Below are 26,615 nucleotides of genomic sequence, written 5' to 3'. Positions count from 1 at the left end.
ATTTTTAGAGACCTTTTGAATGACTGGGACCCTGACCTGTGGTTCCTAATGTAGGAAAGGAGTGCTTCTACTTTAAATAAACTTTATTTAACATTTTAATGAGTAAATTGGGATCTAGGGGCCAGATGGACAAAGCATTTTTCTGGTCTCAAACGCCCCGATTCACAGAATCGGGCTGTTTGTGACCATTCAAATGTTTTTTCTGATGTGCAACATTCAATTCGCTAACTTGTTACCGACTCACAATTTGCATTCACATTTTAGTACTTGGAAGGGGCGTATTTTGAGCGTCCCTTCCAATTACTGAATCTGTATGGTAAGTATTACTGTTTTGCCATCAAATTCCGGTTGTAAAACAGCAATACTTTACCACCATTTAAAAAGTGGTGGTAACCCAATCGCGAATTAGTAGGGATCCCCTTGGGACCTCTTCCTTTTCAAGAATGTTAAAAATATATTAAGAGCGGGTAGTGATCCCACGCACCTCTGCCTACTCTTAAAAAATTAAACGTATACGTTTTTCTTTTTAAATGCATCACATTTTCCTTTAACCCTTTCGATGCGCATGATGGAGCGGTTCTGTCATGCTCGTCGGTTGCGCTGTGCGCATGACGGAACCGCTCCGTCATGGCCCCGCCCGCGCACCGAACCTTCAGCCCAGCACGGAAATCCGCGCCGCGCTGAAGGGGTTAAGGATAATGGGCTGCATTTTTATTTAAAAGCAATCACAGACATGATTGTCTGCTGACCCCCGCTGTGATGGTAGCGAGTCCTAGAGGGTTGCAGATTACGACCTACCTCATTAATAGGCATGAGGTAGGTCTATCTGCAACTCATTAGGAATCGCTAATGAAAGTCAATAGTTTCATACATTAGGAATAGCGATGACCTAATAGCGAATTGCAGGAAATCGCAATTAGGAAATCACTATTACTAATCTTAATGCATCTGGCCCTACGTTCCTGAAACAAGCATAGGTTTATTTTTTCTATAAACAGCACAGAAGGATACTAATGTGTTTATTCTACTGAGGTAAGCCAGTTTCTCATGCTTAGGTCCCAAACGAAGCCAGCTCTTCTCCAGCAACCTCAGCTAGCTCTGCGCCCTAAAGAAACTTGTAATTTATGTTACATATTGTTCTGCTTGTGATTTGCCCACATTTCACACAATTCATGAGCACACCCTCTCTTTGTTACTATTTCATCACTTGTGTCTTTAGGCATCAATTTTTCTTTTCGAAATGATCACAGGAAAAGGCTGTTTGGGCAGATTGCTCTTCTAAATAACTTCCTCGCATGAAGACGCACATTAGAGCAGCAGGTAACCTTATTAGTGCTGGCATCGGGTTTCTAGATGCAGGAATCGGGAGACTAGCCTTCAAATCGCCTGAATCGGGAGGGTGGCATGTCTGCTTTACTTCAAGCAAGTGAAGATTTTACTTGAAACCCTGCTCCCGGAAACGAAGCGCAACTGATTCTCAGATGGACTTTGGTCGAGACAGAAACACTCAGATGGACTTTGATCGAGACTGAAACACCAGACCCGTTCTCCTAAACTCCAGGCGTCTGATCGCTCTCTCTACAAAGCTATGGCAGATATGTGGCAACCATCCTTTGGAAGCATGATGTCTTAACTGATCTCCTTCAATGACAACCACCTTAAAACGCGTTGGTGTAAATCTTGTTTGGAACCTACGAACCTTCTTCCGTTCCTTGCTCTAATCTAATCGGCGATCAGTGCCTCTTGGCGCCCGTTCTGGGTTGACGCCGCTCTGAGCGCGCGCGTGTGAGTAGTGTCTCGGGCAGGCGTTCTCTTGGTGATGTTTACGGACGTGTGGGTGAGCGGCGTCTCATACTCTGAGTCTGTGCAATAGAATGACAAAGGGAAAATTGCTTACACTTGGCTTAGAGAAAGAGTGCTTTATTTTGGGGCATTATTCTTAGCATTTAGCTCTCTCCACAGGCCGATTTTTACCACGAACCTTATTTTTTTTAAGGGTTTATAACTGCATGAGAGCTTCGCGGAGGAAGCGTTAAATATTACCGGAGAGAAATGTCCCGGAAGGGATCGGTTGAGGTGAGTCGTGTCATGTTGTCTATCGGCGCCCGCCTCGTTTCGGCACTCTAGAAGTCTTCTGACATAGTTTTAAGGGAGCGACCAATCTGTGGGGTGCATTGTGTATGGACGATACTGTTATTGGCTGCTTTATGCAGTGTTTGGTAATCAGTCTGGCCCGTCAGGGATTGCTGCTGTTAATTCTGCCTCATACGTTGTAATAGTAATTGCACTTGTACAGCGCTTCATACTTCTTGCTAGGCTGCGAAGCACTTTGTCAGACGGGTAGCACACTACATACAACTCGTGGTTATGCTTAGTTGAAAAGGTGTTGTACTTGCATGCCCGTGTGAAAAGGGTGTTGGTGTCGTGCCTGAGTGAGCAGGGTGATGCTGTCATTCTGTATTGAAGGCAAGCACTGTGGGTTACTTGGTATGGCGGGGAAGGAATGAGAGATAAAGGACTCACATTTCACATTAGTTGTCCGCTGAGTTACTCTACATCTCTGGGAACTCCAAGGCACCGAAAAGCGTAGCGGTTGAGAGCCAAACCTGAGGTCAGGTGTCTTTTATGGCTAGATTCTGGGCTGCAGGCCTGACTTCCTTCTGGAGCGGTGCTTGTGCGCAGCCGCTGGTTGAAGCAGCTTTCTGGGCTGATTCCCCGAGTGTCAATTAACAAGATATTGCCTACACATCTACAACAGGATCTAGGGGCTCAATTCCCCATGAGCAAATGGGAATGCCAGACGGATTTTCACCCTTGCTTATAATCAGGCGCGCAACACCCATTGGACTCACAGGGCTTCAGCCCCCCCCGTCGTGTGTGGCAGCCCGGGATGAGACAGCTTCCCGGGCAAAAAAGCAGCCGCACCCGAGCACTTCACAGGTCTTTAAAAGACCATTTGCATGTTAATGGAGCCTTGCTGTTGTTTCACCCCTTCTAAGAGCCCCTGCAGCTCCACTCTGCCTATTGCTTAAAGTTCAGCCCCCCCCGAAATTTTTGCTCAGCCCCCCCCGAAATTTGGCTCTAGTTGCGCCTCTGCTTATAATGTGCCAAACGACGTTCTCAGCAGTGCTTAATTTGTAAACAAAATAAGTACCAGGGCTCTAGTCAGGAGGCCTGTGCAGCTATCACCACCCATTTCCACTGCCCTCATTGCCAATGACAGTACCTACACAACTACTACCAGCCAGCACACAAGTGTGACAATTCAGACTATTCCAGGCCTCCAAAGACATAAAAATAGCTTAGACGTCAGGTATTAGCTGTTTTTAATGCCTATTCAATTAATAAATAATTGCTGTTCAGTTTGTCTCTAATTTATACAAACAGCACCACCATGTGGCAGCTGTCATAAGGGCCAGTGTAAGCAATTAAGTGCCGGTGCCTACAATTAAGGGCCGGTGCTGAGCACCGTAAACCACCGGCTCAAGTTAAGCACTGGTTCTCAGTTATACTGATCAGTGTCCTTCTCTTGTAAGCCTGGCATGTGACGAGCAAGTAGATTCTTCATGCTTTGTAAACGGGCAGAGGTTGCAGGTCTAATGATGATCCGACCATGGGTATTTGTGGTTACGCTTGCGACAAAATTGGAAGGGGATGCTCTCCATACCACCCTCCCCCAACAGTCATTCTCAATACAACCATTTCTGGAAAGGAACTTTTCTGGTGTGGTTGGGAACCAATGTGACACGGTCATAGAAGCGTTCATCGCAGTGATAACTTTGTAAAAAAAAAATCTAAGTGCCTGGGCTCTCATCAGGAGGCCACTGCAGCTTGCACCACACATTGCCCCTGCCATGCTGCCAATGAGAGTAACAACCCTTCTACTAACCGTCACATGCCTACAAGTGTGACAATTCAGACTATTTCAGGCCACCAAAGCTATAAGAATGGCTTAGATGGCAGGTAATAGTCAGTTTAATGTATATTGAATCAATTAACTGTTGTGGTCCTCTCTAAATTAACCAGACAGCGCCACCTTGTGGCGGACTGCCACAAGCGCCAGTGTTGACAATTAACTGCTGGTGCCGAGCACTGGACACTATCAGCTCAAATTAAGCACTTGCTCGTCTATGATTCTTAAGACAGTGGTTCAGGATTCTTGGCAACTGCAACCGAAAGAACCGCTCAGGTTGCCGTTCGTACCAGAGCTTGAGCTGGAACCTTCAAACTCAATGGTGGGGAAAAAAGCACTCGGAGGTGGAGTTTTTGTCTTGGCTCATTGTGAGTTATGGGAGGAGTTATGACATACCACAAGACCGAAGCCTTCTTTGAAGGAAAACAACTTGAAAATGTCCGTACCCACTGCCAGATGGCAGGAGTATACAGAGCATGTGTATCTATAGCAGCACATAATACAAACGTGAATTTCTTGAGAGAAGACAGACTCCACAATGGTCCTGTGCAGAACTTAAAAGGGGCGAATACCACAGATGGCCATAGGATGCTGATTGGGCCTCACACGAAAGAGGCACAGCTTTTCTTTGGATTGGTTGGTAGGTAGAGCTGGCAGACAGCAGAATAAGTTATGTTAGTCTTTTGTGATCAGGCAAAAATCAGACAGGGAGAACACTGATGTGGTGTATTTAACATGCGGCACCGCTCCAAGGTCAGGGAAGATGGAATGTCCTTACCCTTTGGCTGGAGCAACCATCTTAAGCTGCAAGAAGCTAGTTCTGCCAGAGTGTCACACTGGCTGTAGTCTTCATGCACACAATAGGTAAGAAAGACCAAACACAAAACACACAAATGGAGAAGAGAATGGCCCCTGTTACTGGACACTGAATGGATATTTCTCTGGGTCAGTAGACAACACTTTGGCAATATTGGTACTTCTCTATCCAGAATCTCCGTTGCCAGCACCTATTATTCTTTCATGTTTCGGTAAGTGGACATTTCCACCTACTATGGATGTTGCCACGTTCGTGAGCAACCCAAAGCACATGAAACACGTCTACTTGGTTCACAGACACCGAATCCACTGAGGGAAAAACTATACACAGAGTGGTACAAAGGCCCTCACAACATCAGAGCTTTCATCCCCACAGCAGGTAGCTACCCCACTGTAAAGTAATGCAGCCCGGCCGTGTGTGTGTCTGTGTCTTTACTTCTCTACGGAATTATCCATAACTTGGTCTTCACCCACAAGATCCAATTGTTAGTTCCCACAGAGCCCTGTTTTTCGCTGTCGTTGCAGAACCCGTGGTAAAATCCCACTATGTCACATGCGTTTTGTAGCATGACAATTATGTTTCTTCCTCTATTTTGACCTCAATGCTACATCACAATGGAGGTATAATGGATAGATACACTAGTTAACTGGCTTAACTTGATGATGTAGATGATAAGGAAGGGACCACAATGATGTACTGGTAGCTGATGCACTTGATGCAATGTAACTGTAGATTGATATTATTGACCTTGGTATAATGTGATACAACTTGACTATAGTTTGATATAGTAGTATAAAATAGGCCGGAGCAAAGACGAGGTTAAGCATGATGACCGCACTGCCAAACCAGTTCAGAATTAATTCAATTGTCACTATTATAGGTTGTATGACATTACTACGCCTTACTTCACCATGCACGTCTTTAAATCGCAGTTTTTACAATACATACCACTACCATGCAATTACGTTCACTCACATTAGAAACGCCTTCACCACGTATTCCACTACCACGCATACTTTTACCACGCTGTTTCTGAAAAATCCTGTCACAGTTTAACACTGCCACCTACTGTTAAAACGTTATACATTAATTGTTTTAAAATTGCTTTTTTTGTTTCCGGGTTTTGTACTAATTGAATATTTAATATTTTTGGTGGGAGACCCCCCAAGCCTCCTTTTTTAATTACCCTCAAATGCGTGGTTTTGTATTGCGTTGTAAAGACTTGCGTGCCAACATTCTTTACGATGTAAAAAATGCGTGGAGACTTTATAATGAAGTAAAAACTTTGGAGTAAAGGCTCTTTCCCCTATTATAGTACCTGATTGACTGGAGGTACTGGTAACGTTGCAGATACATAGTTGACTCTAAAATAATGAAATAAACCATAATTCCAACCCAGCAACCAGTAAATAGCCAAACAAGTTTATTCCAGGCAAAATAACAGAATAAGACCAAAGTATAGGAACGAGTGCCCATGTCCGAAACTATTTTGCATTCGCAAGCCTGGTGATTCCTAAAAAAGGCTTGTGACTGCACAAGAGTGTTTTGAAATGTTCTGAAAACCATTTGTGTTGCAGAAAAGCCTTTGTGACTCACAAACTGGGTTCTTCGGCTTACTCTGAATCTTAGGTGGAGTCATGAAAGGGGTGTCACCTCTTACTTTTTTTGCAAGGAGGTGTCCAGTCATAGTTGCGCTTAGCAGTAATATCTATCAATGGTTTGTGACAACCATTGTGGTGGCAAACTCCTAATCAGATACTGACACCGGAGTTGAGGTGGTTTCTGATTAGCATAGATGAAGCTTCCTCCTTTGTGAATTATGTTGGCCTGCCTCAGGGGGATGAGACAGTGGTCAAAGGGACCACTCAATGTTCCGCTCAAGGTCTTCCCAAACTGGAAATATTTGTTTAAAGCAGCCCCTATCCTTTTAATGAAAAGTGCCTGCTTCAAAAATGTTTCTCGTTTGGCTGAGCAAAGCATAATGGACTGTTGTCCCTTGCAGGTCACCATCGCTGTATTCACAGCCATTCACATGGGATCGCAAATTGCAGCCTGTCTTAATTATCCTCCCGAGCAGTGAGTCCGGGATATTCGGGCTATGATATCGATGTTTCAGCCTCTATCCCGGATTTCGGTAAGAATAACTCTGAGGCTGCTGGACCTCATGGCCTCCTGCATCCTGCTGGTGGATCATGACAGGTGGCATATGCACGCTCTGCAGTGGGACCTTAAGCTCCAGTGGGCACAGCATCAGGGGAATCTTTCCGATGCCGTCCCGATCTCAGAGGGCACTGCAAGCCTATTGCAGTGGTGGCTAACGAACCAGGATTGGGTCAATGGCAGATTCCTCTCCCCGCACCAACCAGACATCATGGTGGTGACAGATGCGTCACTTCTGGGATGGGGCGGCCACATGGGGAGGCAGAGATCAGAGGCCTCTGGTGTCTGGTGGAGTCCAGACTCTACATCAACCTGCTGAAGATCCGGGCGATCCGCCTTGCGCTGAAAGCAATTCCTTCCTTCTGGCAAGGGAGGAGTAGTGGAGGTGTTCATGGACAACACCACCACCATGTGGTACTGCAACAAACAGGGCGGGTGGGGTCGTGGACCCTATGTCAAGAGGCTCTCTGCCTCTGGACGTGGCTGGAACATCAGGGCATGTCCCTGGTGGTTTAACACATGGCAGGCTCCCTGAACGCCAGGGCTGACAAACTCAGCTGCCTGTGCATGCTGGGTCACGAATGGCGTCTTCACTCAGAGGTGGTGCAAGATCTCTTTCAGCAGTGGGGAGAGCCTTGGTTAGATCTTTTCGCCACCAAAGAGAAAGCGCAATGTCAGCAGTTCTGCGTGTTGGAATTTCCAAGGCGGCACTTGCTCGGCGACGCTTTTTCGTCACGAGTCGAGTTGCGGTCTATTATACACCTTTCCGCCTATACCACTTCAGCCCAGAGTACTGAAGAAGATCAAGCGGGACTGGGCCCATGTCATTCTTGTGGCTCTGGAGTGGGCACGAAGAGTCTGGTATCCCGAGCTCTTGAACATGACCATCGATCCTATGATCAGACAACCTCTTCTGGAGGATCTTCTGTTGCAGCAGCAGGGGACGATCCTCCACCCGAGCCTGACCAGCCTCCACTTCCTTTCGTGGAGATTGAGCGGCGACAGTTGACAGCTTTTGACCTTCCTCCCGAAGTTTGTAATGTCATCTTGGCAGCCAGGCATTCCTCCACTAAAACGGTATACACCTGTAGATGGAACAAATTTGTGGCATGGTGCGCAACACGGGCTGTGGATCCCCTTTCTGCTCCTCATTCTTTCTTTTGCCCAGCAGGGCTCTGCCTTGAGCACCCTTAAAGGCTATCTTTCTGCCATTTCGGCCTTTCTTTGCCTTCCTGATCAGCCTTCCCTTTTCAAGTCCCCTATTGTAAATAGATTTCTTAAAGGCATTACTCGCCTCTTTCTTCCTATTACTTTCGTAATGCCCTAGAGGGACTTGAATCTGGTCTTAACTTACCTTATGTGCGCTCCTTTCGAGCCACTACATAATTTTCCTCTCATACCCTTGACCTTAAAGACTGCTTTTCTGGTGGCCATCACCTCTGCACGCAGGGTGAGTGAGCTTCAGGCTTTTTCTTCTAAACCTCCTTTCCTTGCTGTTCATCTGGACAAGGTTGTCCTTCGAACTAGACCTTCTTTTCTTCCCAAGGTGGTTACCTCTTTCCACATAGGACAGACCATCACTTGCCCACCTTCTTCCCGCCCCTGCATCCTTCTAAGGAGGAGGTGAGGCTCCACCGTCTGGATCCAAAATGTGTGCTATCATTTTATCTGGATCGCACAAAACCATTCCGGGTGGATGATCAATTCCTTGTTGGCTATGTGCGCGCCAGGAAAGGTCAGGCCGTGCAAAAACGGACCATTTCTCGATGGGTTGTCCTTTGCATCAAGCTCTGTTACTCCTTAGCGAAAAAGGAGCCTCCGGTAGGACTGCGCGCCAATTCCACCAGGGCGAAGGCAGCCACTACTGCTTTGGGACGTGGAGTCGCCCTCGGTGACATCTGAGAGGCAGCCACGTGGGCATCTCTGTACACGTTCACTAACCATTACTGCCTGGATACTCAAATCGGGAGAGGCGGCTTCTTTGGCCGTTCAGTTCTATAGGACTTTCTGGTGTGAACTTGGTTTACAGACCCACCTCTGGGGTTGGTATTGCTGGGGTATATATTCTAAGGTAAGAAATCTATAACTAATAGTCTCGTTCAGATGTACAAGTTACTTACCTTCGGTAAAGATATATCTGTAAGAGACATATATTAGTTATAGATTCCTTACCTCCCCACCAATCCTCCCCGTTCTGCGAACTGACTTCTAGCGTAAGGGACTCCCTTTCAGGGCCCTAGTTGTGTGCATCAGTGGTCAGTGTCTTGCATGGCTCTGTGCTTCTGGTGTGGAATGTCGTGTAAAGAACTGAAGTCAGCGTGCAGGGCCGGCGTCTAAGTAGATACCGCGACGCCATTCCGGCGATCATGACGCCAACGACGAACGCAGTGTTGACTGACGACATCTACCAATGTGCAGGGGTACTGCTGAAGAAAAATTCTCTGGACCCAGTCTGACCCCTGGGGGTAATTCTAAGGTGAGCAATTTATCACTAACGTATGTCTCTCGTTACCGAAGGTAAGTAACTTGTTCGTTAAGCTGCATTACATGTGTTTTGAATTATCATGTGAATGAGTGAATACATTTACAGAGCGCATGGCTACCAGAAGGCCTCCTAGCGCTAAAACAGAGTCATCACCGAGCTACAGCCAGGCATTAGAGAAACAGAAAAGTTTTCAGGAGTTTGGGAAAGGAGAGATAGTTGGCCTCAAGCCTAATATAAAATGGTAGCTGGTTCCAGCATTTCGCCGCAGTATATGAGAATAGACGTCCACCACTCCGAGCCCTATTTATCCTGGGAACAACTGCAAGATGTTTCTTCCCGGAGCGCAGGGATCTTTTAGGGTGGTAGGGAGAGATGATAGATCGATGATAGATCGAAGTATAGATATGTAAAATCTTTAGTAAAATGCACATTTAGGCAGTTCAGCGTTCAATTGTTTTTGAGTACTTTATTAAAAATTAATGCAAATGAATTCTGTGCACTGAAGCCTTCTATGGATAGCATGAGGTGCTATACAAAACATTTTAAAGGAATATGTATATTTTAGAATTCGGAGTTTCTCTGTAATCTTTCTAATACTTTCTGTTCCAGGCACAAGTTATCTTCCATGATGCTTCTGCCTATTTCTCCAAAGAGGAGTGGAAGCTTCTACATGACTGGCAGAAGGACCTTTACATGAATGTGATGAAGGAAATTCACCAAGCCTTGATCTCCCTGGGTAAGGTCACACTGTCTACATATTCAGATTTTATACTTTAGCAAATTCCTTTTCTTTCAGGATTGATAGAAAGTAGGTTTTTTAAATCCACCCTAAATAATTGTAAATAGATTTATGTTTGGCATACCAGTCAACAACTTGGGTAAGATTTGATGATGAAAGTGAGAAATATTATATGGCCATTAAATCACTGCCCTTAGGTGCTTGTTTAAAAGGAGGTTGGAAGGAACAAGGGTAGGACACAGGTTATCATGTCAAGAAGCTGCTAAGAGGCCTGCTAGTGACAACTGTTGAGGGAGATAATAAGAACTAGGAATCCCTCTGAAAACTATACAGAAAGCAAAGGCCCCTGATTTCCTATGTATTTACAATGTAATATATTTGTTTTTGAGTTTATGGATATTAATATCCGAAACAAGTCTAAATCCCAGAGTCTGACGTTCATAATACAGAGGATGTAATAATAGGGCTCAAGTCTTTGACTGTTTTGGGCATCAGTACCATCTAAAACATGGCTACTGATATATATATTTCAAACAAGGTGGCCAATGAATTCCCCTCTGAAAAGTACATGTTTCATTTGTGTTTTTGGACAAGGGAAGAATGCAATAAAACTCCTGGTATACTACCTGAAGCTAGACATTTGTTTACAAACTGCTGTATTACAAAGAGCACAGGAAGGAGCATGACCCATGAGATAATGAACCTTAAGAGGTATTTTCTGTAGAGTCTCCTGCTATTGTTGTGTGTTTTAGCCTTTATTAAAGTTTGATTTAGGGGATGAAGAACGGTCTAATGTTAAAAGTCCATCATGAGGTTATGTTGTGACATTCGTAAATAGAAAATGAAAAATAGTAAATTTGTAAAAATTATAGTGCTTTTATTCGTACTGCATGTTTTTTCAATTCCCATTGATCTAAAAGTAAAGGATGCTAAAATGTTGCACCTACCTGGGAACTCTTGCCTCTGTTTGGCAAAAAGTTAATCTTCTCAGCTTAGCAACATTAGTATAATTTCTCCTGCCCTGCATGTATCTGAAAGGGAGGCTGCTTCGACCTCCACACATAAAGTGGCCATACTCCTTGTAGCCATTTGCTAGGCTGTCTCCGTAAGGGAGGCAAGGACCTATCTGCCATACAGTAGGCCAGAAAAATACTGACAAGGTTACCCACTTAAGGCACAGGAGGATGATTTCATGATGTTTCTAGCAAACCCAAAATTTGATGATCAAAGATCACAACGAAGAATTGAGGCAGGGTGATCCAAATGGATCAAAATGTGGATGGTCCTCCTGGGATGCCAACACTGAGGGGGAAACCCTCTCAGCATGTCGTTCCCAGTCATCCAAGGGTAGCTACCCACTCCCTCCTCCCCTCGGGCTTAGTTAAGTCTTTTTTAATCTCCCCTTAAAGTGACCATCACTATCCCCTTGTCAAAACCCTCTTGAAGGAAATGGAGAATGACTACACTCTCACCAACAATAGAGCGCTCCATAATCCTCTCCCCAGCCCCCCCCCCCCAGTACCTGAACAGGAACCTAGGAACAGGGGTGTTGAGTCCTTCTGCGAAAAAAGATCCACTCGTGGATTTCCAAGGAAACAAGACCAGAAGGGGCCTTTTTTCCTTGACCTTGCAAAAAGAAGACCAGCAAAAACGTCTAGGCCCAGACAGAATTTGTGAAAAAGCAGGAAGAATGCTTACTCGCACTGCCCTTGTCTTATCCACTACTTGAATGTGCACCACCATTCACGAGAGGGGATTATTGTCTGTCCAGGAGCCAATGTGAAAGGCCAGAGGTGCTAGGTAAAATGTGAATGTATCCCTCTGATTTTGTTACCATATAGTTTTTTTTTCTTTTCACTCCTACTCTGGAAGTAGCAATTGCTTCCAAGGCATTTGCAGCAGACAGTTTCTTCTAATTGGACAAGTTTGCTTGTTCTGAAGGGAATCGCCCCTCTATAGCTGTCCTGGCTTAAGACTTATCGCCCCATCCTGCCATTCCGCTGGCTCTACTATGATGATAAAGGGTTTCAGGAGGCAATGAGTAAAATCTCTGGTGTGGTTACGAGGAAGACACTGTCAATACAATACTATGTTCCTTGAAAGTGTTCTACAGCAGGAATCGTTAAGTCCCTAACATCCTATTTTCCAATACTGAAGTAGGTGACAGACAAGGGTGCTAACATCTAGACCTAGTGTGGCACTATGAACAAACATAATGCATGTAGATCAACTCAAAACAACAAAGATCATCAAATCCTAATGTGGAGCTCACAGTTAATCATAAAGGGAACCAGACTATTTCTTCAGATGCCTCCCTGCACTTGAAGCCACTCTTTGAATAAGGAGCCCACTTTCAACACAGCCTGTAAGTTAGGCTTGAGGTCTGGATTCCCTTTCTCTGGGAAGACAATCTCTCCTACAATAATCCTAAACCTTTTGACCTGAAGGTCTGACAAGGATATGAGGTATGCATCCTGTAGATATTTGGAGGAGAGTAATGCCCAGGGATCTGTTATGGTTGTGTCGACACTCTAATTAAATAATTAGAGGTTTAGTGACCAAGAACAGGGCTATTGAGCCTTCGTAAGATTTAGTGAGCCTTCGTAGACTTAGCCCTAGTACCAATTAATAAAACCTTCACAAGATAAGAATCCTAAGTCAAACCCATTAGGGTTAATTTGAAAAGTAGGATCATTACAGAAGGCAAAAAGATTGTCAAATCGGCATAATCAGTCACAATCAAATAATGCAAGAGAATGAACATAAGTTGTATCTACAAAGTAAGCAAATACCAAGTATAGTTCAGCAAGAGGACTGATAAAGAGTCTGCCTCCAAACAGTGCGCAAAAAGCAATGAGTATAAATCTAACAACAGATGAGTGCAGAGTCTGCAAAGTTAGAAAGACCAGAAAAGTCTCACTGTAAAGTGAGTAAACAGGCTAGCATAGAACCTGCTCTCTCAAAAAAGGCCAGGAAAAGTCTGACATTCATCCCAAAAAAGGGCACATTTTATAGGTTTTATGCACTCAACATGGTGTGAAATAAAGTTATAGGGCTGGGCTAATATTATTGCATATGAAAATATCAGTCACTGTTTGAATACTCATGATACATCAAATGAGAAACATTTAGGAACACCTACTTTTCTGCAAAATAATTAACAAAATATGAATAAAGTACATGAGGAGATGACTGTGTATTTCATAACAAACTAATACAATAATAGTTTTAAATAAATGAATGGCTCCAGAGACAAAAACATCCCGGGCAGAGCTTCCTCAAGAGGAAGGCACGTTAATACATATGTATTTTATCTTCACACACCTAATGTGACCAGAGCTTCTATTTTACTTTTTTTTCTCTAAAGTGGAAACGCACTAAAACATGCACATGGAAAGGCTCATTCACTATAAAACAAAAGTCCACATTTTTGTAAATGGATGGCTTTGCAAGCTGGCTTTGGCCTTGTCTTTGACTGAGGACAGTATGCTAACACAAACACATCTGAATTAAGCATTAATTACTAATTATTAACCCCCCCCTTCAGTTGTTTGTCATTATAAACTTGTTCACTTTTTTCAGGTCAGTTGTTAGATTGAAATGCCCCAATACTTTCTGAACCAGAAGTACCACAGAGTTTACACACTTGCTTTTGGGTTGTTATCTTATATTACCATCATAAATCTATATATAAACTCCATTATTAGACAAATAATATTTTGAGAAAGGCAAAGTACGATGAATATGAATAACGAGCAATCTTTGAATGAGTGCAGATTCAGGTTTTATTTATTGATTGCACGATTACTTAAAATTATTACAATGTAAACCCTTTCATGTTAAACGCAGCTGCAGTAAAAATATAGCAAAACACATAAATAAATCATAAAAAAAAGCTATATCAAAACCAGTAATATGTTAAAAACAAATATTTCAGGCAAAATTCAGCAATAGGTGTGCTGTTTCCCTCCAACCTCCAAAATTCTCAATTTCAGCCCATCTGTCTCTCTTTTGGTCCGCATGTGGGAAAGGGGGGTTATTGAATCAGTTTTCTCATCAGTGGCTGGTTAGGCATTATGCGATATGGAGGGTTCTGCGCCGAGAACGGTCTCTTGTGTTTGTCAAGCAGACAGCAGTGCTACTGCAGCCTTCATAAATTTCACAAAGCAGGCAGCCACCTGTACAGATTCCCCTCTCAAACACACCTCTATGGCTTTTTGACAGATCCGGATGTTCAAGATGTGGCATAGTGGTCAAAGCCAAAACTTCTTTAGTGGAATCGACTCCTCGCAGATATATAGCACATGGGTCAATGATTCCTCTCCCTTTGCACAAAAACAAGATCGCCTGTCCTCCTTCAGGTTCCTCCGCCAATACCAATAGGACTTCAGCGGACTAAACCGAAGCACAAGCCCATCAACTGGCGTTTCATGGTGAGATTGAGGGGCAGGGAAAGATAGGTTGGAAGAGACTCTGGCTCGTAGAACATCGAGGCCAGACTACCATGCCCCAAATTTTTCACCACTTGTATATCCTGGTCTACCGATATTAGTCTCGCTAGTTTCATCAGCAGCTTAGCCACCACAGGTACCGACTGCCCACTTGTCCAGATTGTGCGGGCTTCTAAAGACTCCAAAGCGTGAGTTAAAAACTTAGGCCAGTTTGTTGCTGGATTGTTTATTATTTCCCGATGCAATATTTCAGCGTGCGCTCCTGTGCCTGCTTGGCTTTCAGGCAATAAGCTAGGAACCTGGCTTTTAATAGCCGTTGCTGTGAGGTTAGCCCGAACTCTAGCCGGATTTGAGTACATAAGGTGAGTGAGTATTTCTGAGCTGTCATTTTTGTGTACAACATTCACCTACTTTGAGCAGTCTATGGACCAAGAGGCACCTTTGTTCTTGTACAGACGCAGCTAAGGACAGCTGAGAAATAATTACTCAAAGAGTGTCTGTTATTCATATTTACTCTACCTTTCACAGAGCTGTGCGCTGCCTACATCTTTACGTAACTCTTACATTTGTTGTATAATGTAATTTATGTACATTTATGATGATGTATTATAGCCTTACAGCCTGCTGTAGCAGCTACACCACCCATTAAAAAGCCCGCTCCAGCATTCGGCTCGGGCCTATAACAAGGGAGTGGGGCTTTAATGGCTGGTATAGACCGCAATGGCGGGCTCTTTGACTTTTAAAATATTCCACCCCATGAGGGAAATGTGTCCTAATTAAAAACAGAGGTCTCCCAGGAGATAGATGGGCTTGAAACCTCCCTACACAGCTCTGAAGCCTTTGTTTCACATCTCTTGTTGTGAATGTCCAACAATCACAGCCACACAAAGGGTCACAGCTGTTTATTGTTGAACATACAGAGTAACCTGTGAAAGGAGGCTGAAGTCAGCCTGTTGTTCTCCCTGAGCTTGGCCGAACTGCTTTTCCTCGTTCTGTCGAGCCAGCGAGACCCACAAGCTGAACAGAATTTCCCTCTTCCTCCTTTTGAGAAACCAATGACATTGTGTTTTACGAGAAGAGGGAGGGTGATGGCACCTGTGTGGCCTGGTCCACAGCCTCTCTCTTTCCTCAATCCACATATTCTAGAGAGGCAGGAGAAAGACAGACGCAGAGGCTGAAGATTAGGACATTGTAATGTTAAAAGCAGCAAGACTATCCCTCATTTATAGCCCACTGCTGCTCCATTGTCTTCAAAGAAGCTCCCAGCATTCCTAATATATATTTTGAATATGAATGGGTTGTCCTTATGAATTGTCTTTCTGATTGCTTGCCAATAATTTGGCATCATAAGAATGTGTTTCAGTGTATTAAACCAGATTTGAGAATTTTTTTATGAATGAATCTAGAGAAACCTGTGTCACATTGATTAATTTATAACCCAAGTTCCTAGAGTGCTAGGGTCAGATCTGGGATAATCTTGTGCTGCAAGAAATAAGGACCGGTGTGCTGCTGCAGCGCCCCCCTGTGAACTTCAGTATTTTGATCTCAAAGGTAATTGCAGTATGCCTACCCGTCATCCAAGCCAACCCAGCGTCTACTGGTTCAGGAGAGACAGAAATAAAAACAGGTCCAATTAAGGGAGGGCGAATCCTTTATTGAATCTCTCGTGAGGGGAGTCTTTCAGATTAGGAAAGAGACGGGGTTACGGAGTACGGATTTGGAAAATGGAGATCTTGTTTGAGGACAAGTAAGGACCTGAACTGGGAATTATTGCTAGACCCATGTTGCCACTATAAATGTTTGAGCAAAAAAAACATTCAGAATCGCAGCTCATCAGCTGGAGCCAAGGAAACACTTTTTGACTGGTAATAGCTGACGAGAGCTGAAAATTAATTGAGCTAATTTTCATATAAACGAGAATGGACGTGGTGATGCTTTATCTGTTAAAGTCCCTTTTTACTGTTCAGGAAACTAGTGGTTTTACTCCTGCCCTTCCTCATAGTAATGGGTGGACCCACTACTGCTCTTTAGAGGTCACATGTGGGCTTTTGTCCCATGTTGTGATCCAACAAACATTTTGGTTGCAAACTCCAAATGGAATTTCTGAATGGGTTTAACTCCACAGGTGGTATAACTTTAATGGTGCCCCTTACTGTGCCCATTGGAGTTCTTGTTATACAGTGCATGAAGAGTGCCCTTGCCACATCCAGTGAACTCACATCCCCAAGATCTCTTTGAATTTCTCTGGAGTTTATCATTGTGAATTTCATGCTGATGAAGTTGGTACCTCAAGAAACAATATACTCTGTGATAAGGTGCTGAGCTAATTACATTAACTTTGTGCCTTTTCATAAAGTTCTCTGTATATATTTTGTTAGACTTGCTGTGTGACATTTGATTATTTATACAATTTTATCTGTGTTTCTTTTTTTGCAAGAAGGAACTTATTATTAATTTAGGCACTAAGTTGCGTAATCGAACCACCTTGTTTCTAGAACACCTATTTGTAGTCTAGTTTTATGTGATAAATGTTTTGATGGATTTTAGCTGAATAAGTTATATTCACTGACTACTCTGTTGGTTTCTCAGGTTAGATATTTTGTTTCCTCCTTTGTTGCTGTAACTATAGATCAATAGTTGCCTACCACTTGAATTCTGTTGTTTATATCCTTTTCCATTTGTTGTTTTCTATTGTTGTATGTATATTCCTTTATTTCCATTATTTCCAGTATTTCTCCATGGTTCGCGATCATGTTTTTGTCATTTCAAAGCGGTATAACTCTCTTAATATTTGATATCATTACATAGAACCTATAACTGAAATTCTAATTTTAAGATTTGCAATTCAGGTCCCCTTATCACCACAACTGTTGTCTCATTAAGAGCAAAAGAAAATCAAGAGTTGTGTCGCATTAACGCCCAGGACCCCAAGGGAGGACACAACATTAGGAATTCTGCAAGTAAGTGAAAATTAAAAGAACTGTCATCGGGCACTAATGTTTTGATTTATCTCTGCGATGGTTAAGAAATAAACAACGCAACAGGAATGTAGACTGGACTAGACACTCAAAGACTCATTTATAGTTTTGTGATAAATTAGATTGTTATTTACTGGAAGAATATTAATAATACTACACAGTCTCCAGATTTATTATTCGTTACATGTAAATAGATACATTTATGGGAACCATAGTCCATTTTTCACTTATGCAGCATTGCCACATCACTCTCCGTTTAAAGGACAAAAATGTTCATTAATCAGGTTACTCATGAATGCTGTTACTGTTAATGTCCCTGTGAAGAAATGTAAAACAATACAGGAATGGCTGACAGTGAAAAAATAATATTGACGGTCTAGCTTAGAGGACTGAAGCAGGTACAAAGGAGAAAAAATGAGAGAAACTCACACAAGCGAACAAATCATGTCATTTAACAACTAGATCATTTATAGTATATACAAACCATATGAACCTTGTTCAAATAGAAAATTAAAACATGGAAACTGCACAATAAATAACACAATTTGTCTGTAGTAAAATACAAAACCATAAAAGTTTTGAGCTATTGCACCAAGGCCTCGACAGTTGGCAAACATACATTCTTTGAAACAGAAATGTTATCTCCCTCAAAGGAATGGTGATCTGCCTTGCGTTAGAAAGTGAAGTGCTGTAGACAGCGACGGGTTAGTGGTTCCGAGGTGAGCGGTCCTTGTGTTCGTCACCTGATCCAACTCTTTTGGTCAATATTGAATTGTTGACATACTCCAGTATTAATTGAAGCGGAGGGAAAAGCTGAGTGAACATTTCACTAGATCCATTACAGATTACATAATGATGATCCACTCAAAGTTTAGTTGTTGGAGTATTTACCTGGGGGAAGTGGCGAAAATGAAGATGTTAAAATGACAGGGACAGGATATGGTTATGCAAAGAGAATAACAAGAATCTGACACTAATATCAGTACTTGTGGGAATGAACTCCACATACATAGTAGCACGACTGACTACACGGGTACCTCAAACCAGCATAGGAGATACTGATCAGGGTCCTTGGGATCATACAATATACGGAGGAATGAAATATTGAAGGACTTCATGACTTTGTCAAAATATATAGAGTACACTTATGCGTTAAACTATAGGCCATAGGAATAACTTACTAACTGGAGGCGCATCTAGCAGATGTGAAGGAAGGCAAGGTACAGAAGACATGGAGACTCGGCTGTATTTTGGCTACCGACTCTGCCTTTGCCTGTAGGGTTTCACGTTTTGCACAACCTGAAGTTAATGAAGGAAGCAGCCTGCAGTGGGTAAATAAATGGCATTCTTATATTCAAGCCTTAACTGGATCAAAGCATTCAGTATTGTGCCATGAAGAACTGGATCAAACGAGTGGTTTTAGTGATTTTAACATTTTAAGGTGCCAAAAACAAGTTTTTGCAACATGATTTACCAGATTATGTAAGTAGAGTTTGCCATTAATCAAAATACTGGCGCAGGAGAAAGTTGCTAAAGATGAAAGACAGCTGCCCATAGTTACAGAGGAATAGAGGATGTCACCTGGTGGATAACAGAAACATCTCAGTTTTATCAGAATCTAATTGCCCATTCCTAGGTAACATCCACCAGCAAATAATAGATAATGAATTGGCCAGGGTTCCTTGACCATCCAAAGAGGTGCCACCCAGAGTGTTAGAAGAGTTAGATAACCGGACAATCATTTGGGTGTCATGGGCATACATATAAAAGGAGGCTCCAAAAGCATACAGTAACATGTCGAGAGGAAGCATATGGATATTATATAATAATGCTGAAAAAATTGAACCTTGTGCGACTCCACTATTGATGGTCCTTGTACACTCTACATAAGAAGGGGTACTAGTAATCTGTTCCCCTTGAGTGGCCTTGTCAGAAAGTCTTTAGAAAGCTTTCCAGAACTGGCACATAGATGGGAAACGGTGAAATTCACATATTTAGGGATTCCAGTTGTCCACACGACTGACAACCAATATTCGTATAATATGGACATAGCGACTGATCTCATCCGTACAATTCTGGAACTCGCTTCCGCTCTCAATTAAGGAGAGGATTGTCTAAGCTAAGGTGACGTTTCTTTCTCTGCGTTTGTACATATTGCAGAACACCTTCCTATTCCGATGTGGACCAGATATATTCCTGGTATAGGCTGAGAAACAAAGTTGAGTTATACTAGACATGTGGAGAATTGACTAGGGGACCACGGGGATTCTCAGCTACTTGATCTGGAACATAGCGACCCAGGTTCAGCACGCAGCTAATTCGTACATGAAGGAAGATAACTGGCAGAAGAGATTTCTAAACTGATCCATATGGGAGAAGCCCCTCCCAGAGAATCATCTGTCGACATCCTTTCTCGAGGGATCTAGGATTCTGGATGTTTCAACCCTTTAGGTGTATAACGGTGTGCCTGTAGCCAGATGAAGAGAGGGGGCTGTAATACAGCCGGGGATATATATCCTGGGGAAATCTTTATATCTTTCGATGAGCTGCAGGAGACCTTTAGGGTAATACCTGGCCAGTTTCTCCAATATGAGAAGTTGGCCAGGATAGCTAGAAAGATATGGACAGGCTTTGTAAATAAACATGAGGTCCCAGACGTTAGAGGCACTACTGATCCTCGGACAGGGGCGCAGGCTGAATTCACTGCTTCATAAAGCATTGAAAAGTGATAGCAAAGAAGTACCCCTAAAGGTGAATCAGCAGTGGGGGGGTGAAATCCATGCAGCCATGACAAATGCTGAATGGAAAAGGGCTTGTATTCAAGCAAGGGATGTATTCAGTAATGCAGTATTAAAATTAGTCCACCACTTATAATTATCCTCATAAAAAATCAAGAAAATATATCCAGAGAGGTTCTCCTCCTGCCCTAGACGCGGAGAAATATGGTCATGCAGAATGCTGGTTAGATATTGGGAGAAAAATGTGGCAAGACTGCACCCTATAACATCCATCTAGAACACTCACTTAAACAATGGCTACTAACCACAATTGCTAATCCTGAGAAAGGAAAATTAAATCAAAGCTATCTATTTGCTTCAACCTAGAGGCCATACTGAAAATGCGTGGGGAAAACATAAGTTAGAATGGGCCATGGCTGAAGACTTCTGTATGAGAACGACCAGAAAGGATGAAAAAGCAGTAGAAGATTTAGTTCAGTGGACAGACGTAATAAACAGGCTAGTGGGGACACCAGTGTCCAATATGTCACAGATTCATAAGCCCAACTCGGAGAAAGGTATGAATCTGGAAATGAGTCTTGTATAATTTACAATGTGGAATCGTAATTCAATTTCTGTAGTTGGAAAACTATAACCTCATGTTCTGTCAAATGTATAGAGTAATACTCGATGGATTAATGGAGGCACTTGTATAGATTTGATGCAACAGTGTTTGTGTTGTGATTTGCACTGAGCTTAAAACAATCAAGATATTTAAAATATCTTGAACTGTTTAATGAGCGTTTAGGATTACTAATAATTGCTCTTGAAAACACTGTTCTTGATACATATTTTTAAAAATAGTTTGACTTGTGTTTTTATGTGCACTGCATTGTTTTATCACTTGTAGAACCATATGTGTATATTCTGTGGATATTACATATTATCCTTTTTCTATAAAATGTATGCTCATAAAGTGTAGCGCAGTGAAATAAAATATGTGATATGGTGTTGGAACTTGGTTGCATAACATATAACTCATGAATTTTGCTCCAATTCCCCACAATTTCTTAATTTCCCAAAGAGTCTCGACATATCTAAATTTGACTTGATTAAAGACTTGCCAAATAACTGAATCTGCAATTGAATCTAAATAGATAATGGTATTGTCCTCTAAATAAACATTTTAATATGGACTACAAGGGGATTTGTTCCCAAGGGATTACAGATCAACATTTTCATAGCAAAATGTAATCTTTTGTTGAGGTATAGTTTTAAGCTGCTGGACACCAATTTCTTCATGCGAGCACAAGTCTTAAGATTTTAAGTCAAGTGATACAACATGTACTACAGTTCAGCTCAAAAGCAGCTGTCTTGTGCATAATTTCTTTAAAGAAATACCCATGACATGATTGGGATATGGCTCTGATCATTTAAAAAAAAAAAAAAAAGTCAATGGTTTTAAGACTCTAATTATTGGAGTTACAGCCTACGAACCATAACGTGATTCCCACAACTTTGAAATAATTCACTTTGGTCAATCTTCCATTTCCCCACAATAATTTATTATCGAAGGTAACTCTGAGCTCACAGTCTAAATGGCGTATATGGATAGAAAATAGATCGTAGAGCAGGAGAAAGAGAGACTGGGGAAGACATTCGGAGTAAAGTAACAAAAGATACATCCAGGGAGGAGGAAATCAGGCAGATGGAGATTTTTTGAACTACCATAGGGTGAAGCAGACAAAGATAGAATCACATGTTGGAGTAAGCAAAAATAACATTTGGAAGACTCGAGACCAGGGCCGAATTGAAGGGACGGGAGAAATACAGTGGAACAAGAGGCGTATAGAGTAGAAAGAGAGATAGCCAGATCAGCAAGAAGACATTCACAAACGTAAGAGGCATGTTCAGGGGAGGCAAGAGCGTAGTCCAATCAAGCTTGTATGAAAGACATCTAGGAGAGCAACAGAGACAATAGGAGAACAGAGGTACAAGTAACTGTGCCATCAGAGAAGCAACAGAAACGTCTCTGTTTGTACAGAAGATTTCCAGAATGAGTAATGGTATCCATGGGAACAAAACAAATATCCAATCAGGCAAGTGAGGCATTAAGGGAGAACAAAGAACACATCCTGAGGAGTACGTGAGAAATCAAGAAGGAGCAAGACAGACACCCAAGGCAAACACTTCTATGGAGGTAAGAAAGATATTTATGGGAGCACCAGAATCCTCTAGAAAAAGAGACCTCCGGTTTAAAGGAGACATAGAAGAGAGAAAGAAGTTTGTGGGAATGGGAGAAATAAAGTGGCATCCATGAGACTTCAACAAGAATTGGTATACTGCTGTCGGCAATGGTGGATGTTACTAGTAGTGAAAAAATATAAGCTTTTGTAGAAATGCCTAAACTGAGGAACTGTTGGCACAGGTAAGACTTTTTTTTGTTTGCAGTATTTATCACTTAGAGAGTGATGGTGGCAGAAGTCTTAAAATGGAACTTGAGACTAACCGCAATTGATCTTAGTATGGAAATGATGGATTTACATATTTACCCAGCAGATAACACAGTTTCGCAACCTGAAGTTGTATTCGGAAAAAATGGAAAAGAACCGCTACATCAAAACTATCAAGATAACACAAGCAGAAGAGAAAGAAACAACAGCCAGAAAACAGGTAAACAGGCATGGAACCTCTGCTTCTGTGACACACAGCACATTGCATGCACAATGTTCCCCCATCCCAAGCCATAGTTTCACCTAAAAGAGGCAGTCTGGATTCCCAGCAATGTTACAGTCCTTCAGACTGAAGACCTCCACAGAACGGTAATCATTAATATGTGACTTTGATACATCCTTAGTACAGTAGAAGAATAGCATTTCAAGATTTCTGATTTAAACCTGGCCAAAAAAGAATGAGCACCATCTCCCTCCATACAGCTGAGATTTGAAGAAATTAAAACCTTGGTTTGTTCTTCGTTACTCCCCATAAAGGATATTGCTTCTTTAGAAGAATGGTGTTTTGTTTACATTTTTAACTTCCATTTATTTACTTTCATATATATATATTATATTCTCCAGGATCTCAAATTCCAAATAAGAACTCTTGTTTGAGGACAGAAGAGCAGGCTGTAATTGTTATTGATCATCCCGGGTCAGAAGAAGATAAAGGCCGCACTGACCCTAACTTGGGTAAGTAAAACAAGCTCCCCGCCCGCTATATTAACGACATTGAACAGAGCGAGAATACTTAAAGCACATGTCCTGCTGCCTCTGCTTTTCTATAATCATCACAGAGTAGCCTTGTTCTCAGTTCAGGTATGCTACACATCCGGTCCTAAGTTTGTCACTTGTGACTTTTTTCAATTTAACATATTTTTTCCCATGGCAAACCTTGTTGTGCAAAACCTGGAAACTGCTGGATGAAAGTTTGCCAAATTTACTTTTACGGACACGCAGTCTCGCCATGATTCAGTGCCTTTGCTTGTGGTAAATTTTCTCACAGCCATTCATGAGAACTATGCGAGTGTCTGCTGTGCACTCCCCAGTTGGGTACATAGTGCTTACAGCTACCGATCTCTGGATAAGGAACCAAGAATCCTCTGGAACAACAACCATCTGTTATTTTTTTGTTTACATGTACCACGTATAATGACACCCGCCACCTCTTCCTGAGAAACCAGATCAATGGGAAAACAAATCTTTGAACACTGTCCCAAACTGTAACGCTTTCCCTTTCCCCAACCCTCGCTCTTAACCCCACAATAGCCCTAACATCATAATTACCATAGCACTAACCCTGAAACTATACCCCACCCCTCCGCGTACTCGGATCCCAGCTCTAATCCTATTCCTAACCCCGTGCCTTGGTCTAAAACTGTGCCTGTTCCCTCTCGTGCCTTAAACTGTCGGCCTAACAATAACCTACAGTTTAACCCTACCCTCACCATTAAACTTACCCTCAGTGTTCCCCTAATAGTATCCCTTTCACTAATCCAAACACTAATACTTTCATCTGTGATTTTTGTTTACAGTTTTTTTCCCTTAGAATCTTGGCTCCCTAGATTATTGGCCTTTTTAAAACTCTTCACATCCTCACATGAAAAACCCAAGTCTTGTATCTCACATTCTATCTTTATGGCTCACAGTCACGTGAGCTGTCGTTCCTCAACTCTGTGATCACCACGTCACCTGATCAACACAGTTTGATGTTGTTAGGGTTCCAGGTGGGATCCTGCTTCACTTTTCGACAGTTCTTAACCCAGAAGCCTTCTACACCTACTCTTGGTCTGTAGCACAATAAATGACGAAGTGACAAGAACATGTGAGCAGGGGCAGTCCATTGCCTCTTCAGCCCAGCACCCTAACCTCCAGTGGCAGCTGGGGACATTTCAAAGTGGTGGCCGTAAATGATGGGGCTTAGTTTTAAGTAGCAAGCTAGTTCGTCCGACTGACATAAGGAGGGTTTGTAACCTCACCCATCTGAATTGTTGTCCAACAGCAGTGACTTTCAGTGTGTCATCCACAATAGAATTAGCAGACAGTGGGTCTATTATTGGCAACTCCTCTTCAACCTCCACATCTAACCTCCACATCTTGCGCCTGTGGAGGATCACATGAGCTCAGAAATGAGCTTTCGCACCCATGTCTCCGCCTGGTTCAGTGCCAGACCCACTAGCCCTTGGAACCTTTCTCCAAGAGGGCGAAACATTTCTGTCTGGGTTCTCCAAAGGGAGATCTGCCTTGTGCCACCCATGGCAGTCTGAGTTGCATAGGCCGCTCTGCAGAGATTTTTCACAAAATCTCCTTTCAGGATAAATCTGGAAACGACCTGATCTTCCATACGTATTCACCCTAGTTAATGCCACGCAGGAATATATCAGTACCCCCAGTACTCATCTTTTTAATATGTGCTGCACAAATGTAGGAGCCTCTGAGTCAAATCAAATCAACTATACTTTATTTCCAAGAAATAAATCCTTACAGAAATATTGCACATTACCCGATTCATTCGTAAACAATCAAGAATGCCATAAATTTAGTAGTGTGCAGCACACATTTGGATCAATTTAACCAACACATGACTTTGGCTTACAACAATGTAAACACTTAAAATTTCCAACACTAAAACACAATGAATGGTCAATAACCCAAAATCCCAGATATATTAAGTTCACATTAAAAAGACAAAAGGTTCTCCTATACAGCAACTTGTCCTTGGAGGCGCTCCCCCCAGCCTGCCGCACGGTAATTCAAATCTGGAGACGTGTGTCCAGGTCCATGGGCTGGTGGGGCATGCTGACAGGCACAACTCCCCTTTGGCAGGGCACACACCTCCGGCCCGTCTCCACCCTGACCGGGTTTCGCAGATGGGATGATATAGGGATATCTACACTAGGAGATGTAATGCGGGCGCCCACGCTTAAAATCCTTTCAGAGGTTGCAGGAGGAGTTTGACTTACACAAACCTCAGTTCCATAAGTATTTACAACTCCGCTATGCCATGTTTTCTCTGATAAAGCACCTCCAGTCCCTACCTAAATTCCACCCCATGGAAGGCAGACTGTTAATGGGGGATCTAGGGGCACATAAAATCCACCAAATTGATCAAAACTTGACTACACACTCCAAAACAAACATACCTCGGACCCGGGCGGCGTGGGAGGCGGACTTACCGGCCCTGACAGATGATGACTGGACCGAGGCCCTTGCCAGCCCTAGGTATGCTGCTGCCTCCTCTAGGTACCGGTTGATCCAGTTCAAATACCTTCACAGAATATATTACACCGCCTTCGCCTCTAGAAGATGGGAGCTATTCAGTCCCCTACATGTCTCCGTTGTAACTCTGATGATGGGTCGTTCCTTCACACTGTCTGGAGTTGCGGTGCACTACAACACTTTTGGTCGGGTGTGCTGTCCTGCCTGGGGCAGGTACTGGCGTGGGACATCCCGGCTGACCCTCGACTGATACTTCTTCACAGCACAGAAGACATTGGGGGAACAGATACAAGAGACACCTCCTGTTCCTAGGTCTCACTTTAGCCAAGCGCGACATTGCGCAGCATTGGAAGTCTTCCTCTCCCCCCAGGGTAGCGGCATGGAAAACAGCCTTAGATAAATGTATGTCAGCTGAAGTAGCGGTATTTCAGGCCCGGGGTTTACCGCAGAAACATGGGAAGATTTGGGCCAGGTGGGCAAAACACCGAGGTATTGACCTGTCTATCCTTCTACAACCAGCAAGTCAAGACCCTATCGAACGACTGGTTATCAATTACTCACCAATCTAATGTGTTAATTGGCGGTAGCTGTGGACCTACTCTTCTTATTGTGCATGTAGTTATTGCTTCTCATGGGATGTG

General features: G+C 42.9%; 1 protein-coding gene across 4 annotated transcripts in view; it reads left to right on the top strand.

The window, feature by feature from the left end:
* The first annotated feature begins 1,815 nt into the window (after nucleotides 1-1,815).
* LOC146811575 (uncharacterized) overlaps nucleotides 1,816-26,615 on the top strand; it is a 90,013-nt gene continuing 65,213 nt past the window's right edge. The window contains exons 1-5 of one of the 4 annotated variants that reach the window (XM_085618547.1): nucleotides 1,816-2,076; nucleotides 9,985-10,111; nucleotides 17,415-17,525; nucleotides 22,820-22,933; nucleotides 23,338-23,448. In XM_085618547.1, coding sequence (XP_085474673.1) covers nucleotides 2,053-2,076; nucleotides 9,985-10,111; nucleotides 17,415-17,525; nucleotides 22,820-22,933; nucleotides 23,338-23,448 — 487 coding nt within the window. In that variant the 5' untranslated portion in view covers nucleotides 1,816-2,052. Of the gene's footprint in view, nucleotides 2,077-9,984; nucleotides 10,112-17,414; nucleotides 17,526-22,816; nucleotides 22,934-23,337; nucleotides 23,449-26,615 lie in introns of all 4 variants that reach the window. The other 3 variants (XM_085618546.1, XM_085618549.1, XM_085618548.1) reach the window with 3 other exon arrangements.

The sequence above is a fragment of the Triturus cristatus genome, chromosome 7 (genome assembly GCF_964204655.1).
Source record: "Triturus cristatus chromosome 7, aTriCri1.1, whole genome shotgun sequence".
NCBI classification, from domain to species: Eukaryota; Metazoa; Chordata; class Amphibia; order Caudata; family Salamandridae; genus Triturus; species Triturus cristatus.
The sequence above is the reverse complement of the archived record's forward strand: the minus strand, read 5'-3'. Positions and strand labels throughout refer to the sequence as shown.